We start from the raw sequence: 20406 nt of genomic DNA on the forward strand, positions 1-20406 counted from the left end.
TTCAGTACGTTTTTACGTTCTGGAGCGTTCAATTGAGCGGAAAGGGTGCTGTACTGAACAACCAGTTGAAAAACTGAGAGTGGTTGAGTTGTGGGTTGAGTAATGGTCATTTCCCTTTAAATACGTAACTTATTGCTTCAAGCCACACCTCACGCAACCCATCAAACGAGAGCAAACGTTTCTTCAATAACGTTTTGTGGCAACATGTCGTTCAGTACAATCTGTTCCGCAACGTAGCAAAAGTTCAAGCGAACTGAACGCACCTCTAATTGTAAATGTATGGTGCTTTCAAGACAACTGGGAACTAAGAAAAATCGAGGTCAAATCATAATGTGATCAGGTCGGAGCTCTAGAAAGATGTCCAAGTTCTCGACATGGAATTCCGAGTTGGATGACCATTCAAAACAATTTTATCCCTGGAGCTAGTTTTCCCCCCCGAGTTCCCAGTTGTCTTGAGTACGCAGAAGTTAGAAATAGGAGATTTCCGAGTTCCCTGTTTTTTTACGCGCCAAAAACACACGGAAGCTGCCAAGCGTCAGCTGCTCCTCAGCTGATCGGAAGTGGAGCGAGCAACCCCAAACGAAAGGGTTAGTGCTATCCGGAATCCTTGGGACGTTCCTACACTAAGCCCTACCCTTACCATTTTAAATTATATCAACTTCAATGGGGTAGGGACGTGCTAGACCCTGGTTTTAATGTCTACGTGTCGACACTTGCCGTGACCCCACTCTCCGAGGGTGTCTCAGGAAGAGTTAGGATATATGCAAAACATACAAAAATATATATACTATTCATACATGCGTATTAATACACACTTGTACATGTTTGAAATAGGAAAATTATAAGCACCCACCCATTTATTAATATAATGATTATTATTATACCGGACGTCCCAAGGATCCAGAATAACACGGACCCAAACGGCAGGGCGATTGCGGCTAACCAAACTAGTGGGGGAGAAATGGCTGATACCATAGCTGATACAAGGAGGCTATTCTCCAAGCCTCAGAACTTGAACGACGCGTATGGACCCCCAAGTAACTTTCTAGAGATTGATGTGAGCAACCCTGAAACGGTCGGTGTCGGGAGGACCAGGTTTACCACGTATGAAATAAGACTGAAGGTGAGCATACAATATAGCTAGCGAGCTAACAAAATAAATAGGCAAACCATTAGCTTGCTCTTTAGGGCAGTGGACCTGGTCATCTTGATAAAGGGGATTGGGTTTAGTTAGGGTTACACTAAGAAAGAGATGTGTAACGTTACCAGTCAGATGTAGACTATATTCGAACGGTCAAATCGGTTAACTAACTTTTAGCCACGGAGTAGGTTAGTTGTTAGTAGCAATAACAATTAGCTAGACATTGGTTTTAGTTTTTTTAAACTAACATACTTGGCATTTCACCAATTCAGCTGTGTATTAAAACGATTAAACTATTTCTGGCGAGGTTATCAAAGCATTGTTGATACAATATTATTTAATGGGCCTCCAGTTTTGGTCGATAGCCTAGCTAGGTAGCTAGCTAACTGTTAGCTTCTCTGACTTCAGGAATGTGAAGTCAATGGAAAGTTACAAATATGTTGTTGACAGTGGGTCTTGTTTTGTGTCTTGTTTGCAAGAGCCTCATGGCCATTGAGCCATTTAACTAACTAGCTAGTTTGTATAGTCTTTAACGAATTAATTGTTTTACAAACCGTTAACAGATCCATTTTGTGTTCCAGCCACACCCTTGTCATAGAGTGTAAATGGTAGATAGTTAATGAGTTTGGGACTACAAGGTTCAATCTGCATTTGTCTAAATTGAGTAATTGACATAGATTTGTTCTGTTCAATGTTCTTTACCTATATAGTACTCGAAATACCCCAATTCATGTTAAGTTCAAAAAAATATAATATAGAAATTGCTGACACCATTCAAACCAATAAGGGTCCTGAGCTTTAAAGCCAATTGTCATAGAATCATCTTTTTGCAGATAGAACATTATAGTCCCAAGCTCTCGATTTGTCACACACCAACAGAAGCAGAGAGCTCAACAAGGGTGTATTTTAACACAATAAAACTGTCCTTCATGCTAAGTCTCTACCCAAAAGCAGAGCTTGGAGACCAGCTCCCTCACTCAATTAAGAAATGTTGCCTCTCTATGCCTCTACTCAGATATTGAGCAATACAGATGAGTCAGGTGTTTTTCTCTCCCCCTCTCTTATTAGTCATAGCAATACTTTTCCAGTAAAGGGACTCTCTGTGTAAAATGCTGTTCTATGACATGTTGGTGTACTGAAACTACTGGCCAGCTTCTCTGGAATGAAGACAGGATGTTGAGCCAGGCTCAGCATCAGCGAGCCTCACAGTCCACTTACTCACCTCATGCATTTCCTTTCTGCTCTGCTGGGGTGGGGGCTGGGGGGTTAAACAGTACATATGCATGTCCTCACAAAGCTAGACCTCCTTGCTTCCCTCTGGTGGGGAGAGGATTGGACGTGAGGAATCGAGGAAGTACTTTTGAGATTCACCTCTGGTCTCATCCATATTTATAAACTGTACTATGGAGAGTGAAAGTCGGTCATCAACAACTGTTTAACCCTCAAATCAGTCGCTATTGGTTGCTTGTAAAGAAAACAAAGTTACTCAACGTGTCATCATGACAATAAAGATTATGACATACTTAATGCATGGGGTATAACACAATTTTAAAACCTGTCGGGAGCTTGTTCTAATTTTATATGAAAGCTAAAACGTACCAACTGAATACCAGTTACCAACACAACAACACTTTTTAAGACTGCTGAAAAGGCTCTAGTTTTCATCCTCTACTTTTGTGCTATTTGTTTCACACCACTATTTCCAACACAGAGTGCATAATACAAAACAAATTACAAGAGTTATTGAATTTGAAGCAGTACATCAAGAGCTAAGCATGTTATCACCGTACCACTGTCAACCCTGTCTGATTGTCTGAGCTGTCTCTCTCGTTGTTTTCAGTAGCGTGGTGGTTTAACGCAGCACGGCCCTATAGTATTTATAGCTTCCCCCTACCTAGAGAAGCCCGTCTGCGGGCATTAGAGCTGAATATAAGGCTACTGTACTTGATTAGCGTGTAATAATTAGCATATGCGTGTAATCAGCATTTATTGTGCGCCTCATGGCCCTCTGTGACCCTGCTTTGCATAAGAGCCAGGGATAAGAGGCGCATCCCTCACTTCTCAACAAACGTGGTGTCAACTTTGCTTCGCTTCTCTCCTCTTTCCTTTCTTCTCCCTTTCTTTGGAAGTGTTTTACTCCTGTTTCTAAAGGCATTTAGACTATACCAAAAGGTCTGCCTGGTACCTTGGCCAGCCTGGAATGCTTTGCAGTGTTACTTGTGTTTCGGGTTCTCTCACCGCTTAGCTATAATATTTTTCCCCCTGTATTTATGCAATGAAATGTTAGTAGATCAACCCCCCCAGTCCCTCTCATCATCCCAAATCGCCCACCCGACCCCCATCCCATGGCAGTGAGAGCCCGTATGGCCGTACTGAGAGTCTTCTTAATCCCCTCATTGATAGGGGAGAAGAATGAATAAGGCTGGTGTGTGGAGAGGGGAAGGCTTCATCCCCGTCCTCGTATGGGCTCCCCCACCTACTCTCACCCCCCTGGGGAGGCCACAAAAGCACCCCCTCACTCTTCATCCACCATAGCCCTGCATCTTCAACGTCTCTCGCCTAGTCGGGAGAATAGTCACCTTAGTCCACGAGGACTCTATAAAATCTAGTCATGACACCTGACCTTTACCAGGTGAAATGTGTGCTTTGCCTGCACCAGCAGTGTCTGTATCTGTCTGGTCACCTCTTCACTGCTATGCCTCCTATAGGCTACCTTCTATACTTTGGGTGTGTTTGTAAATTCAATCTAGAGTGCCAGAGTGCGCTCTGGGCATTTGTAAATTCAGAGCCTTGTCAGATTGTCTGTTGGTAAATTCAGAACGTTTTGCTCTCTGAGAGGTTTAGAGTGCACACTGGACACTGACCAAGAAGTAGGGTTGATCTGAGCGTTCTGACCTCACAACGGCAGTCAAGCACTCAAGCTAACTGGCTAACGTTGGCTAGCTTGCTAGCTACCTCCAGACACAAATGAGAGAACACTTCACTCTGAACATTTTACTCGCCCCTGCAGAGCTAGTTAGGCAGTTTTCATGTTATCCAGAGCGTTGGTGACTGTAACTGTGCTGCTGGCAGCAAATTAATTACGCTTTTTTACTGATGGTTACTGACACCTGCCATATTGAACAGGTGTTGAGCGTTTGTAAATTCATCAGTTATTCTGCGCTCTCGCACACTCAGACGAGAGTGCTCTGAAATCGGAGTAGATGACCTTAGTGTATTTTGGAACGCACCCTTTGAGTTCCTGTTTCTTTGGTTCCTACTACTCCTTCTGTCCCCACTTCAGTATCTATGGTACCTGTTGCACAACTCTTTCAGACAAGTAGTATTATAACTTAATCATGCAATGGTTTGGTAGTATGTTCATTTCTGTGATATTACGGTGTTAGCTGATATGGTCGTATTAAACATTTATGGTCAGTGCAAAGGTCATTTTATGGTCACTCGTGTGACATTTCATGGTGAAAGGTGACATTAGGGTCCCTGTGAGAGAAAGTGTGACTAGTCAATTGTTTAGGCCTAATTGATTGAATATCAGAAACTGCGTTGTGCATTGCAGATGGTGAGTTTCTCTGCTAAAACCAGCATCATGTCCTCAAGTTAAACTAGAATTCACGTGTGCAGACTTGTAAACTTGAAAATGTGGTCTTGTGTAAAATAATAGAATGTTGTCTTTGGTCTTTCCGTTTGTCATTTGTTATATTTAAAGTGTCTTCTGCTAACAATATACTGTTCAAATAAGCCCCCTGATAATAGAAGGCTATTGCTAACAGATTGGATAGCCTAATTGGTAGTTCACTTTCATGGGTTTTAGTTCAGGGTATTTTTTTACGTGTCTTGAATGTTGAGGAGATGCTCTCTACACAGTCCTAATGTCTCTCAATGATTCAGTTTGATGTGAGGGTGAGAGGACTTTTCTCTCGCGCTCTCAACAGAGTAGTGTATGTTTTTGAACTCGACAAATAGGGGGGAAAGCTTCACCACCAACATTAGACCTTGCCTTTGGTAGCCTCCATCTCCCCCTTCAGAGAGCACACACAGGAGAGCGTGGACTTTGGGATCTCACTTTGTTTATGGACAGACAGGAGCATATAAAAAGGCTTCTTACTACAGCCCTCTCTCTCTCTTCCACTCCTCTACCTCTCCACTCCCATAGCCTCCCCCACTTTCTTTCTCTCTTCCATTTTGGGGGGGGGGGGGACATTTTGGTCTTTAATAAAATAGGGAGGGGTGGGGGTGGAGGGACCTTGTCAGGCACAGTCAAGTATAATCCAAACTCTACACCATCCTCTCTGACAACTATTTTAATGGAAATGGGGAACATATTGTATCAAGGCTACCATATCCTACTTGAAATGACAGTATCAAAAGTGGGAGTTGATACTATGGCAACAAAGCAGCTTTCTGCCAGCTAGGCGAGTTGGAGAGAGGAGAGGGAAGGCTGTAGGGGCGAGAGAGGGAAACTGCACAGGGGAAACGACGGAGAGGGGGAGACCCACGGCCCCAATGCCATTGTTCTCTCCTCTTTCCCTTTTAGAATATGATGCGATGAGATGGTATTGTGCTGCCATTTTTCATACTTTTTATTTTTGAAAGGGAGAGCTAGGGGAGGGTAAGAAGGGGGCAGGGGGGGTTAGGGATGCGGCACTCTCGAACTTGACTTAATCCATCCTGCTAAAAGCTAATGCATAGGCGGCCTTGAACCATTTTCACAGGAGAGGGGTGACCTTTCTCTTGAGGGGTTTGGGCTCTTTTCTCCCCCAAGTCTTTAATGAGCTATGGTATTGTCTCTTCCTACACATGATGTTTCACATGCATTTCTAATGCAGCGGTGGGTTACTCAAGGGTTTCTATTCCTGCGATGTGAAAGCTTTTAGTAGGCCACTGGCTCAGTGAAGTGTAGTTGGAAGTTGGGTATTTTTGTGTTGTTTATGAAATGGACCCTGTGCACTCACTTGCTTAGGCTTACGTTTCTCTCGCTCTGCCTTGCTTTGTCTGTTGTGCTTTGTCTGTCGCGCTTTCCCTCTCTCGCTTTCTCGCTCTGTCTGTATGAAGCATAACCTAATCACCATAGTCTAGGCTGTTCATGGAAAGACTACTTATACGATGTTATAGCAGTAACTCAAACTTGAATCACTTTGTTACATTATCCTTTCTGTTGTAATTCATTCTTATCTTGTCTAACTGCTCAGGTCCAGCTAGGTATTGTATTTCAAAATGCATTGTCATTGTGATTATTCAAAATGAGCATGGTACAGGTAAGTGTCAAAATAAAGGAACCGCCATCTTAATATGGCGTTGGGCCACCACGAGTCAGAACAGCTTCAATGCACCTTGGCATAGATTCTACAAGTGTCTAACTCTATTGGAGGGATGCAACACCGTTCTTCCATGTGAAATTCCATCATTTGGCGTTTTGTTGGTGGTGCCGCTCCAGAATCTCCCACAAGTGTTCAATTGGGTTGATATCTGGTGACTGAGACGGCCATGGCACATGGTTTACGTTGGGTCTTCCCATATTCCGTTTTCTCAGTTTTCAGGGGTTTCGTTAGAGTTCAGAAATCTGCCTTTTCTAAACGCAGACCATCAAAAAATCTGCATTTTTATACCATTTCACCTGTGTTTTACATTGAAAGTCAACAGTTTTTTTTTGCTTCAATAGAGTCGTCAGGTAGCTATAGTTTTCCTTCACAGAAAATACATTAGTGCAACACATTCGGCAGAAAATAGCTTTAATTTATCAGATGACAACACAAATGCAACGCTATTTGGCTATCATACACACAAATACATTTGTTTACAATAAAAAAGCAAGCTATGCATGGTCATCATATTTCTAATGTTTATCATATAAATGTAGTCAGGTACATTTCCTAATGTTTTGCTTGAAGTTAATCTTGAAGTTAATCTTGCATTTAACTGGAGAAAAGTAGGCTTCGCTGAGAAAAATACCGGAGAAATGTAGCTCCACATCAGTCAGAGCGCCATTCCTGCTGATAAAATGCCCAGTCGTGAATTCTCATCCGAGTGGAGAAGTGCAGCTGAAGCACAACATTTGTGTGATGCCGTGCAGAAATTTTAAATAAGACGCATTTTAGATCTGCGCTTACAAAACGCAGAAACATATTTGTTATGCATTCTTTTTCTTTTCTCTGAAAAACAGAATTCTGCGTTTACTCAACTCCTGGAAAGTCGCTCTGAGAAACACTTTTTTAAAATGTGTTATTTATTTATTTTTGAAATAGAAAAATAACAAAATTGGGTGTTCTCAGTCCACAACTGTGTTTAAACCACATCAGGAGACCACGTTTTGAGGTAAAAATCTAAGACATTTAGAATTTTGGTTGTAGTTACCATTTAAAGAGCCACTGAGCATGCTTATTGGCAAGTGTTTCTTTCTTTAGCTCTTTCTAAAAATTAGATTTCGGTATTGTTTCCTCAACGATTCCGCATTTGTTGAATGCTTTTTGTCTTCAACACTAGATGCAGAAGCCCATTTCACTTCCTCAAAATATGTCATGAATTTGCTGAGACTGTGTTAGTTGCATAATTTTACATCAAAGGTCTTTGGTGCAGTATTTCACAAGTAAAATAAAATGTGTGACGTGTTGTCACAAAGTCGGAGCTGCTGGACAGGTGTGTCTCACTGGCTATGCTATTGGATTGAGAGCAATCACCGCAGATGGGCTCCTGAGTGGCGCTGTGGTCTAACGCACTACGTCTCAGTGCCAGAGGCTTCACAGCCTGGATTCGAACCAGGGTGTATCACAACCTGCCGTGATTGGGAGACCCATAGGGCGGCGCACAATTGGCCCAGGGTCATCTGGGTTTGGCCGGTGTATGCCGTCACTGACTTGCCTAGTTAAAGGTTAAATACATTTAAAGAATGTTCACCTCATGTTAGTGGACATTGTCAAATCAAAACCAAACCTTAATTTATGGATGTTCCAAGCTCCGTCTTAGACAAGTCTCACTTATTACCAAAATTATACACATTGTAATACATTTTGAATCAGTTATTCTTAACTCACATCGTTGCCACATAAGCAGTTTTCAACGGGTTATGTTGCTTTTTAAAGGCAGTCACTTTTTAATGCAAGTGAGCATGCGGCATTGTTTGGTTAGTGGTGTTTCTGTAGCGCTCATGTGATTTCAGAGTTTGCAAAACAATTGGCCACTGGATTGTTGCAAATAAACATGATATCCTTCTGCCAGGTAGGCATAGGCTACTTTGTAGTTAGCTTTTAATTGACAAGATTTTTGGGAAAGCCATCAACCAGCAGACGGTTATCATTAGCATTATCGCCAACGGTGACACAAAGTGAAGACGAGACCAGACATATGAGTGGGGGCGTTCCTGTGCCGTTTCAGAAAGTTGCAGGAAAATACAAATCACAGATGCATTTTGTTCATCTTTTGTTATTAACTTGGGCACATTCATTTTAAACTTTTTTTAATTTAACCTTTATTTAGAACAAATTCCTATTTACAAGGACAGCCTAGGAACAGTGGGTTAACTGCCTTGTTCAGGGGCAGAACAACAGATTTTTACCTTGTCAGCTCGGGGATTTGATCTTGCAACCTGATCTTGCAACCACTAGGCTACCTGCCGCCCCAAAATGAATTTTAGAATAAGTTCAATACATTTACTTGATTTCCTACTAAGTTCAATACATTTCTGAGTATTGTTGTATTCCTTTTTAATGTCTGGATTCTGTCTGTTTTCCGTAACACAGATTTTCTTGCCCCCCCCCCCCTCCCATTCCTCACCCCTATCCCACCACTGATCTGCGATAGTGAGAGAAACAAAGTGTGCTGTTTGAATAACTAAAGAAATTAAGGTAGGCCTCGATTGAACTAAAGACATTATGGGTTTGGGGTGGTCCAGGGTGTCCCAATCAGTACCTTATTCCGTAACCTGAGTCACACACGCACCACGCCCCCAGCCCCAACCTACAGCCAGGTGTGAAGAGGACAGAAACCTGATCTTTGACTTGTAGAGCTCCCACGCACTGCCTCTTTACATGGGGAGTGGTGTTCTTATGGTTTGTATGTGTGAAATTACAAGTGTTTGTTTGAGACCGAAAAGTGTGGGTGAGCTGACTACTCACCTTTCACCTGACTTGTCCTCTCCTCTCACCGTTAACGCCAATCTCTTAATCATAGGTTGCGACGGGGTGGTGATTGAAAGCGCAGGTGACTTTCATTTTCTCTCTCTTTTGTCCTGAGCATTGAGGTCCAGGCAGGGGTGTGGATCAGCAAGCCCAAGATTGAACATTTGGAAAGCGTAGTTTGAGTGAACCAGAATTGTCCAAAAGTCAAGTGTGTGTGTTTTGCAGCTTGTTTGAGTGTTGTCTAACTCTAGCACCTGTTTCTCCACACACAGAGTTCTGCTCGTGTGTGTTTTGTGTGGGAGCGTCGGGACTGGGCCTGATGGGATTAGCGTCTCGGCGGTGGCAGATTACCTGTAACCATGATCTGTTGTCGTGGGGATTAACTTCTCAGTGTTCCCGTGAAGCGTTCCGTGCTGTGAGGTACCAGAACACTGGGGGACAGCCCACTGAGAGGGAAGACCGTGGCTACAGCTGAGGGGCTCTACAGCTAGGATAATCCCCTTCTCCTGTGACCTGAGAGGAAGGAGGGGGTGGCTGACAACATCACCTGGAGACAGAAGGGAAGGAAATAAGAGGAGAGAGAATGGCTGGGTAGACAAACGAGAGAGGACATACGACTACAGAAAGAAAAAGGGGGTAAGGAGAGGTGAAGGATGGGAAAGAAAGGTGGAACGAGAGAGAAACATTCCTTCAGTTCTTGTAGTGTTCTATACCTTTTTCCCTCACCTTGTTCTTTGTCCTCCGTTATCAACTGTCAGAAGAACCCCAACATGAGGCAAAATCTTATTTTTCAGCCACTTTTAATACTTGTTCTGATATTACCATTTGACTTCATTGTAGTTTTTTGTGGTAATAAAAAATAATAGCAATTGTTATCAAATAACTTTAAATTTATTATTTTCAAATCCTTCCAAAATTCTCTCTTCTACCTCGTTAATGTAGTGTAGAAAAATCCATAATTTTAAAGAGAGGTAGGGCAAAAAGAGAGGAGCGAGCAGAGAAGAGAGGACAGAAGACAAGAGGAGAGTTCGGTTTGTGTTTTTCCCAGTGAAAAGACTCAAGAGGGGTCTCAAGGGCAAAACAGTGACTTATTATAGGAGAGGGAAAATATGAAGAGGAGGGGACGGGGGGGAGAGAGCGAGGGAGACCATGAGAACGAAAAGGCCACTTCTGCTCTCCTTTCTTAATTAGTCCCCCATAGTCCATACAGCCCCCCTCTCCTCATCTAACCCATTTATTCGTCTATTTACTCAGCGTGCCAGCTACCTATCCATCTCTTTATCACACACTCCTTCGTTCTCCTGCTCATCGATCAGTCTGCCACTGCTCACACACGTCGCACTGCATTCATCCATCCAACAGCTCAATGGTTTCTGCTCTTGTGGCTCTCCATGAATTCTGACCTTCTGCGATTGCTGTCTGTCTATGGGGAAATGTTCTTTTTCTCTCCAGGTTGTGTATTGTGGCTGGGATGGCCGCAGGATGCTGCTGTCATGACAGGTGAAGAGCTTTGGCATTCTGTTCTAATGTGCTGCTGTACGCTTCAGTGGTGTATGTCAATGCCGAAACATTTCATGAAATGTAATCTCCAGTGCTCATTAACTAGCACTACGCTCTCTCTCTCTCTCGGTCTTTCTCTCTCTCTCTCTCTGTCTTTCTCTCTGTCTCTCTCTCTCTCTGTCTTTCTCTCTCTCAGCTCGTTCAAAGTGCATCAGACCTTGGTGAGCCCTGTAAGAGCAAACTTATATTCTTCAGTCCTCAATACAGGATTTCAATTTCCAATTGAATTTTCTATTTGTATGGCTCTTTTAACAAAGTCATTTGCCACAGAGTACCTAACACAAGGCTAGGCCCAAACGGCACAATGGCAAGCCTGTGTCATTCACGCTGCATCTACTCCTCATAGCCAGTGTGTGGTGCGTGTCTCTGGGACAAAATGGCTGCTGTGTATCACTTGGTTTACTACACATTAGTGGTGGAAGGGTTGATGGTACCATAGTGTGTTGTGAGACTTATTGAAAATAGATTTTGTATACCCCAGTCTAGTATCAATATCATCACCGGGTTTTCCCCAAAGAATGTAAGAAGGTGCTGCGTCAGACCCCTTGACTTTTTCCACATTTTGTTATGTTACAGCCTTATTCTAAAATGGATTAAATAACTACAAATCCTCAGCAATCTACACACACTACTCCATAATGACAAAGCAAAAACAGGTTTTTAGAAAATGTTGCAAATTTCTAAATAATAAAAACATACCTTATTTACATAAGTATTCAGAACCTTTGCTATGAGACTCGAAATTGAGCTTGGGTGCATCATGTTTCCATTGATCATCCTTGAGATGTTTCTACAACTTCATTGGAGTCTACTTGTGTTAAATTCAATTGATTGAACATGATTTGGGAAGGCACACAGCAGTCTATATGAGGTCCCACAGTTGACAACACATGTCAGAGCAAAAACCAAGCCATGAGGTCGAAGGAATTGTCCGTGGCGCACTGGAGACAGGATTGTGTCGAGGCACAGATCTTGGGAAGGGTACCAAGAAATCTGCAGCACTGAAGGTCCCCAAGAACACATTGGTCTCCATCATTCTTCAATGGAAGAAGTTGGGAACCACCAAGACTCTTCCTAGAGCTGGCCACCCAGCCAAACTGAGCAGTATTGTGTGTAGCTGAAGGGAATTAAACAATTTAAACAATTTAGAATAAGGCAGTAATGTAACAATGTGGGGAAGGGGTCTGAATGCACTCTATGTATATACAGTTGAAGTCGGAGGTTTACATACACTTAGGTTAGAGTCATTAACTTGTTTTTCAACCACTCCGCAAATTTTTTGTTAAACTATAGTTTTGGCAAGTCGGTTAGGACATCTACTTTGTGCATGACACAAGTAATTTCTCCAACAATTGTTTACAGACAGATTATTTCACTTATAATTCACTGTATCACAATTCCAGTGGGTCAGAAGTTTACATACACTAAGTTGACTGTGCCTTTTAAACAGCTTGGAAAATTCCAGAAAATTATGTCGTGGCTTTAGAAGCTTCTGATAGGCTAATTGACATAATTTGAGTCAATTAGCGGTGTACCTTAGGCTGTTTTTCAAAGCCTACCTTCAAACTCAGTGCCTCCTTGCTTGACATCATGGGAAAATCAAAAGAAATCGGCCAAGGCCTCAGAAAAAAATTGTAGACCTCAAGTCTAGGAATTGCTCCCAATGATGAACCAAACGCCAGAAGGTACCACGTTTATCTGTACAATTAATAGTACGCAACTATAAGCACCATGGGACCACGCAGCCGTCATACCGCTCAGGAAGGAGACGCGTTCTGTCTCCTAGAGATGATCATACTTTGGTGTGAAAAGTGCAAATCAATTCCAGAACAACAGCAAAGGACCTTGTGAAGATGCTGGAGGAAACAGGTACAAAAGTGTCTATATCCACAGTAAAATGAGTCCTATATCGACATAACCTGAAAGGCCGCTCAGCAAGGAAGAAGCCACTGCTCAAAAACCACCATTAAAAAAAAAAGCCAGACTATGGTTTGCAACTGCACATGGAGACAAAGATCATACATTTTGGAGAAATGTCCTCTGGTCTGATGAAACAAAAATAGAACTGTTTGGCCATAATGACCATCGTTATGTTTGGAGGAAAAAGGCAGACGCTTGCAAGCTGAAGAACACCATCCCAACTGTGAAGCACGGGGGTGGCAGCATCATGTTGTGGGGTGCTTTGCTGCAGAAGAGACTGGTGCACTTCACAAAATAGATGGCATTATGAGGTAGGAAAATTAAGTGGATATATTGAAGCAAAATCTCAAGACATCGGTCAGGAAGTTGAAGCTTGGTCGCAAATGGGTCTTCCAATTGGAAGACAAAGCCCTGACCTCAATCCCATAGAAAATTTGTGGGCAGAAGTGAAAAGGTGTGTGTATAAGGCGTATAAGTTTGGACAAGTCATTCAAGGATCTTTCTTTATTTTTACTATTGTCTCCATTGTAGAATAATAGTGACGACATCAAAACTATGAAATAACACCATATGGAATCATGTAGTAACCAAAAAAGTGTTTAACAAATAAATTATTTATATTCGTCAACGTAGCCACCCTTTGCCTTGACAGTTTTGCACACTCTTGGCGTTATCTCAACCAGCTTCACCTGGAATGCTTTTCCAACGGTCTTGAAGGAGTTCCCACATGCTGAGCATTTGTTAGCTGCTTTTCATTCACTCTGCGGTCCAACTCATCCCAAACCATTGCAATTGGGTTGAGGTCGGGTGATTGTGGAGGCCAGGTCATCTGATGCAGCATTCCATCACTCTCCTTCTTGGTCAAATAGCCCTTACACAGCCTGGAGGTGTGTTGGGTCATTGTCCTGTTGAAAAACAAATGATAATCCCACTAAGCGCAAACCAGGTGGGATGGATATCGCTGCAGAATGCTGTGGTAGCCATGCTGGTTAAGTGTGTCTTGAATTCTAAATAAATCACAGATGGTGTCACCATTTAAAGCACCATCACACCACCACCTCCATGCTTCACGGTGGGAACTACACATGCAGAAATCATCTGTTCACCAACTCTTCGTCTCACAAAGACATGGCGGTTGGAACCGAAAGTAAAAAATTGACAGATTTCCATGGTCGAATGTCTTTTGCTCGTGTTTCTTGGCCCATGCAAGTCTCTTATTATTATTATTATTATTGGCGTCCTGTAGTAGTGGTTTCTTTGCAGCAATTCGACCATGAAGGCCTGATAAACGCAGTCTCCTCTGAACAGTTAATGCATTTATTTGGGCTGCCATTTCTGAGGCTGGTAACTCTAATGAACTTATCCTGTGCAGCAGAGGTAACACTGGGTCTTCCTTTCCTGTGGTGGTCCTCATGAAAGCCAGTTTCATCATAGCGCTTGATGGTTTTTGTGACTGCACTTGAGGGAACTTTCAAAGTTCTTGAATTTATCCGTATTGACTGACCTTCATGTCTTAAAGTAATGATGGGCTGTCGTTTCTCTTTGCTTGCCATAATATGGACTATCTTCTGTATACCACCCCTACCTTGTCACAACACAACTGATTGGCTCAAACGCATTCATTAAGAAGGAAAGAAATTCCGCAAGGCACACCTATTAATTGAAATGCATTCCAGGTGACTATCTCATGAAGCTGGTTGAGAGAATGCCAAGCTGTCAAGGCAAAGGGTGGCTACTTTGAAGAATCTCAAATATAAAATATATTTTTATTTAACACTTGGTGTTCTACATGATTCCATATGTGTTATTTAATTAGTTTTGATATCTTCACTGTTCTACAGTAGAGAATAGTAAAAATATAGAAAAAAACTTGAATGAGTAGGTGTCAACTTTTGACCTTTTTTTTTAAAGCAGACATTGACTATCCCTTTTAGCAAGGTGAAGTTTTAATTACACTCCGTCCCTACAACGATACAGGCGTACTTCCTATCTCATTTGCTCATTTGCCGGAGAGGAAGGAAACCGCTCAGGGATTTCACCATGAAGCCAATGGTGACTTTTCTCCTATCAAAGACATTAAACTCTGAGAATGGATCAGCATTGTAGTTGCGCCACAATACTTACCTAATTGACAGATTTAAAATGAAGCCTGTACAGAATAAACAAGTTAAAAAAACATGCATCATGTTATCAATAAGGCACTAAAGTAAAACTGCACAAAATGTGTCAACATGAATTTTGTCCTGAATACATAGCGTTATGTTTAGGGCAAATCTGACACATCACTGAGTACCACTCTTCATATTATCAAGCATGGTGGTGGCTGCATCATGTTATGGGTATGCTCGTCATCGGCAAGGACTGGGGAGTTTTTTTAGGATAAAAATAAGTGGAATAGAGCTATGCAAAGGCAAAATCCTAGAGGAAACCCTGGTTCAGTCTGCTTTCCAACAGACGATGGGAGACGCATTCACCTTTCAGCAGGACAATAACCTAAAACACAAGGCCAAATATACACTGGAGTTGTTTACCAAGACTACATTGAATGTTCCTGAGTGGCCTAGGTACAGTTTTGACTTAAATCGGCTTGAAAATCTGTCAAGACATAAAAACGACTGACTAGCAATGATCAACAACCACCTTCACAGAGCTTGAAGAATTTAAAAAATAATATGTAAATATTGTACTATACACTTGTGCAAAGCTCTTAGGCTTACCCAGAAAGACTCACAGCTGGAATCATTGCCAAAGATGATTCTAACATGTATTGACTCAGAGGTGTGAAGACTTATGTTGATTAGATTTCTGTACTTCAATTTCAATTGATTTGCAAAAATATATACAAATGTTTTCACTTTTTAATTATGGTGTGTAGATGGTTGAGTTTTTTTAAATTTTAAAATGTTATTTTTTTAAATCCATATTGAATTCAGTCTAAGGGGTATGAATCATTTCTGAAGGCACGGTAAGGCAATTTTTTCTTAAGATTGCAGGAAATGGCAGTTACGGGTGTTAAATAAATGCGGAAATCTCCGTGCCTCCCCTGCTGCTGTACTCAGCAGCACTACCATATTAATCAAATCAAATGTATTTATATAGCCCTTCGTCATCAGCTGATATCTCAAAGTGCTGTACAGAAACCCAGCCTAAAACCCCAAATACCAAGCAATGCAGGTGTAGAAGCACGGTGGCTAGGAAAAACTCCCTAGAAAGGCCAAAACCTAGGAAGAAACCTAGAGCGGAAGCAGGCTATGAGGGGTGGCCAGTCCTCTTCTGGCTGTGCCGGGTGGAGATTATAACAGAACATGGCCAAGATGTTCAAATGTTCATAAATGACCAGCATGGTCAAATAATAATAATCACAGTAGTTATCGAGGGTGCAGCAAGTCAGCCCCTCAGGTGTAAATGTCATATTAATAATCCTGGGGAGACCCCTGCATCATTTAGCACGGACTCATACTTCACGCGATCTACAATGCTTTAGTTCAAACTCTCCTTGGGTGTATTTGTTACGGAAACAGTTTAAGAACCAAACAGAACAGGGAGGGACCTACCTGAATTTGTCCAATAGAAACTCATGTTTTACATTTGCAATAAACAGTTTCTGTTGTATATCGTTTTGCAACAGAATTGGTTTAATGAATACACCCCTGGAGTGGTCCCTAGTGTTATTTATACTCTAACTCTCTGACCTTAGTCTGTTTACCCTACAGTGCTCTGGTTCCCCTAACCCTGTGCGCAAACAGACTCCATCCCGTTGTGGTACAGTAATTCTTATGCAATCACATTTTCACGTTTTAGTCATTTAGCAGACACTCTTATCCAGAGAGACTTACAGGAGCAATTAGGGTTAAGTGACTTGCTCAAGGGCACATTGACTTATTCTTTTTCACCTAATCATCTCAGGCATTCGAACCAACAGTATTTTGGTTGCTGGTCCAACGCTCTTAACTGCTAGGCTACCTGCCGCCTCCAATCAGAATCACCCAAATCTTCAGTTGTAAATCTTCTGTTTTGAGACTGCATGGGCAAAGCAACAGCCGCATGGGCAAAGCAACAGCCGCATGGGCAAAGCAACAGCCGCATGGGCAAAGCAACAGCCGCATGGGCAAAGCAACAGCCGCATGGGCAAAGCAACAGCCGCATGGGCAAAGCAACAAACAAGTTTGAAAAATCCAATGCATGAGACACACTGCACGTACTGCAGCCTTGTCCAGCAGTTGAGTCGCAATGGTGCGGATTGCCTACCATTTAAAATGAAAGGACTTCTGCCGGAACGCATACAGTTTAACGCATTTGGTTTGCACGGGGCTTAAGTATTTTTTTTTATTTTTTTTTTATCCCTGTTTTCTCCTTTAGACCAACCTGCCCATCTTCAAGCTGAAGGAGTCTCGTGTGCGGAGAAGGTACAGCGACTTTGAGTGGCTCAGAGGGGAGCTGGAGAGAGATAGCAAGGTGAGCCATCTATGGGGGGTTTAAAGCAGTCTCGGTACACTTTACACAGGAAAAAGGAAATCAAAACAGAGAAACACAACAGTAAAACCGCTAAAAGTTTTTCACTTGGTTTATGCCACTAATGTATGTGTGTGACGCTCTCAGGTGGTGGTCCCCCCTCTCCCCGGGAAGGCTCTGTTCAGACAGCTTCCGTTCCGAGGGGACGATGGGATATTTGACGATTCCTTCATCGAGGAGCGGAGAGCTGGGCTAGAGCAGTTCCTCAACAAGTGAGTTTACACAGTCATCTCTAGATCCTCTGCTTCCTTGAATCAGGGTGTTGTTTTGTGATATTACTACTTTTTGATTGATGTCAGGCGTGTGAGAGAGTGCATGTAGGCATGTGTGTATGTTAAACATATCACTGCAGACACTTTCAGCTCAATCTTAACCTTAGGAGCCTATGAAACACTTAACATAAATCAGTTGATCAATTAGATTCCCTCTCTCGGTGTCGTTAACAGACTGAACACACACAGCCAGATATGTCGTCTCCCCCCCTCCTTAATTCTCCTTCATAATTGCCTGGTAAACGAACAAGAATTGTGTCCCTTAGTACTTCCTACATTTGTTTTATTTTAGATGTGTAATTTATGATAATTGTGTCTCAAATTACAGCAAGTGGTTTCCTGAGGCATGGTGTGTGCACCCCTGCTTATTTTTTACCCCAAGGTGTTCTCACCCCCATGTAGAGAACAATAAAAGTTAGAGTGGGACTGTAATTATTTGCTTTGATTGCAGACTTGGCTATTATCTTTGTTTCATGTGCAAATGTGGCGAATGCTACCTGTTAGAATATTAAGTATGTAAAACCATACATTGGTTTTTCAAGGGAGCTGAGAATATGTTGGTAATTAAGATTTATTTTTAAAAATGTATTTGTATTTTTCTTTCAATTAAATGCTACTGTTGATCATAGCATTGTTTAGACTTAATAGCTGCACAGTGGAATGGAGCTTGTTCGCTCTGCTGTTATAATCTGTGATTGAGTGCATTGTGAGAGGAAAACCCTTTTCCTGGAGGTAAACACCATTATCATTTGTAAACAACCCAGCAGAGGAGAGAACAGCACAGTGAAGTTTGGACGGAAGTTAGTCGGCTATGTTGTTCAAAAATGAAAGGTGAGATTTGTAATCAGACTTGGGATGGAGTAGTGGCGACAGGGTCGGGTGCGATTTAGAGGCCAGGTAAGATACAGTTTAATTGAACCCTGTCAATCATTTTTTTTAAATATTAGTTGGAGTGTTGGGAGGGGTGGGGCTCAACTTGCTCTGTTAATGGCAAACGGAAGCCTCCTCAAATCCTCTGTAATTTTTCTGTTTGACCAGTACGTGAACCCTTGGTCATGCTTGGCCTTAAGAAATATTTCTCATTTTAGCTGAGAGTACGTAGGATGATGAGTACGTCAGTCATGGAAAATGGGTCTGTCTTTCAATTTTTTTCTTTCTTTCCCCCTTATTTTTTTATTCTCTCCCTTTACTTTGCTTCCATCCCTCACCCTCTACCTGACCTCAATGGTCATTCTTGCTTTTAATCAAATTCTCTGGCTCCAGATGTAACATGGAGACTTCATGAATTGCCAATTTAAAATAACAGTTAGTAAAGGTGCTCCCTATTCCCTCTCAATGACCATCAGACATAGGTCAGTGGTCCTCCAAAATGCACCTGACCTGACCGTTTGGAAATTGAAAACAAACCTGTTGAAAATGTGGGCAAGTTTTGCTACCCTCCTGAAAACTTTTCACAGTTTTGTAAATCAGGTAAAAAGGAGACTGGAGTAGTACTTGCCTGTCCAATTATGGTCAATGTCTCTCGTGGTGCACTCTCATGGAAGCCTTATGTTCCTTATAAGAACGAAGAGGAATAAGTAAGGAAGTCATTATGGTCAAGGATTGTATTGACATTTTTTCCAGAAATAAAATGTATGAACAGAATGTGTTCTTTGTTACCATGTACTTTGTAACCATGTCAGACAGACTGTAACAACATGTATTCATAACCTCTCTTCCTGTCTTGTGTTTCAGAGTGGCTGGTCACCCTTTGGCTCAGAACGAGCGCTGCCTGCACATGTTTCTACAGGACGAGTCTGTGGACAAGACCTATACCCCCTCCAAAATACGACAAGCCTAAGAGCAGGACCACCACTCGGCCCAGCCCACAACCCAAAGCTCTCTCTACTGCTAACGGTCCTACTCTGCTCTGACCAAAAACACTTCTATGATCTTCACTCTTTCATTTGTAATCACTTTCTTTCTGTCTTTTTATTTCCATTTGATTAATGATCTCATGTAATGCTCGTTTTCAACTCTCGATTGGATGAAACTAAGAAATGGTCTCGATGTAATTGTGGTTGAAAATAATTTATTTTAGTTTTTGTCTCAAAATACCACTAACTTTGGTATTTTACATTTATCTGTATTTATCAGTTAGGTATGTCTTGGATATTTTAATTTTAAAGAAATATAAAAAATACCTTTCCATGTATGCAAACCTCATGTTTAAACCCCATACATTACGCACTGTTTCCACTCAATGTCCAATTGGAATGATTGTCCTCACCGCCATAACTGCGACTTCACACACTTTGTGGAGGGTCCCTGACTCTGAAAATCACACTTTGTGGATGGTCCCCTGACTCTGAAAATAACACTAGTCCCTGAAAAAACGAGCTCAGACTGGGGGAAATATAATGACGTCAGTGATATTCTGGTCGGAGCTCTAGGATAATGCCAGAGATTCCGACCGGTATTTCTGTGTTGGATGACTGTTAAAAAAATAAATCTATTTAAAAAAAATCCCATTTGGCGCTTGCATTCCCAGTTGTCATGAATGCACTTAAATCGGAGCTTTCCGAGTTGTCTTGTACGCACCGTCAGTGTGTACTACCAGCCAGCACTTCCCCTGTTAGTTAGCCTGTAAATTATTTTCTAATGAGGAAAAAATGCACCACAGAGGGGAACCCCACAGAATTTTTCTACCGACTGACCGTGCATGTGCGTTTGACGTTTGTATACTGCTGTGCCATTTTGTTTATTTTGAAAGTTTTTCAATAAAACAGGTCAAATGCACTCATACGCATGAGGTGGTGATGCGTTGTCATGTTTTCCTGAATAAAGATTTCAGTGAATACACACATTTTGGTCCATGCTGCTTCTGATATACAGTTGCCCTGCCATGGCA

The 20406-nt window shown here is 42.0% G+C and overlaps 1 protein-coding gene across 1 annotated transcript; it reads left to right on the plus strand.

Moving 5' to 3' along the window:
• The first annotated feature begins 890 nt into the window (after positions 1–890).
• snx3 (sorting nexin 3) lies at positions 891–20359 on the plus strand. The gene is made up of 4 exons (XM_055885326.1): positions 891–1123; positions 17092–17187; positions 17332–17456; positions 19251–20359. The coding sequence occupies exons 1-4, from the start codon at positions 962–964 to the stop codon at positions 19354–19356; spliced, it is 489 nt and encodes a 162-aa protein (XP_055741301.1). The 5' UTR covers positions 891–961; the 3' UTR covers positions 19357–20359.
• The last annotated feature ends 47 nt before the right edge of the window (positions 20360–20406 follow it).

The sequence above is a fragment of the Salvelinus fontinalis genome, chromosome 27 (assembly GCF_029448725.1).
Source record: "Salvelinus fontinalis isolate EN_2023a chromosome 27, ASM2944872v1, whole genome shotgun sequence".
Taxonomy (NCBI): Eukaryota; Metazoa; Chordata; class Actinopteri; order Salmoniformes; family Salmonidae; genus Salvelinus; species Salvelinus fontinalis.

What these genes read in the sequence shown, in the direction of transcription:
- snx3 (XM_055885326.1), top strand. Translation starts at nt 962, where the DNA reads ATGGCTGATACCATAGCTGATACAAGGAGGCTATTCTCCAAGCCTCAG. An exon ending in CGTATGAAATAAGACTGAAG is followed by an intron (nt 1,124 to 17,091) that starts GTGAGCATACAA and finishes TTTCTCCTTTAG; the next exon opens with ACCAACCTGCCCATCTTCAA. An exon ending in CTAGAGCAGTTCCTCAACAA is followed by an intron (nt 17,457 to 19,250) that starts GTGAGTTTACAC and finishes CTTGTGTTTCAG; the next exon opens with AGTGGCTGGTCACCCTTTGG.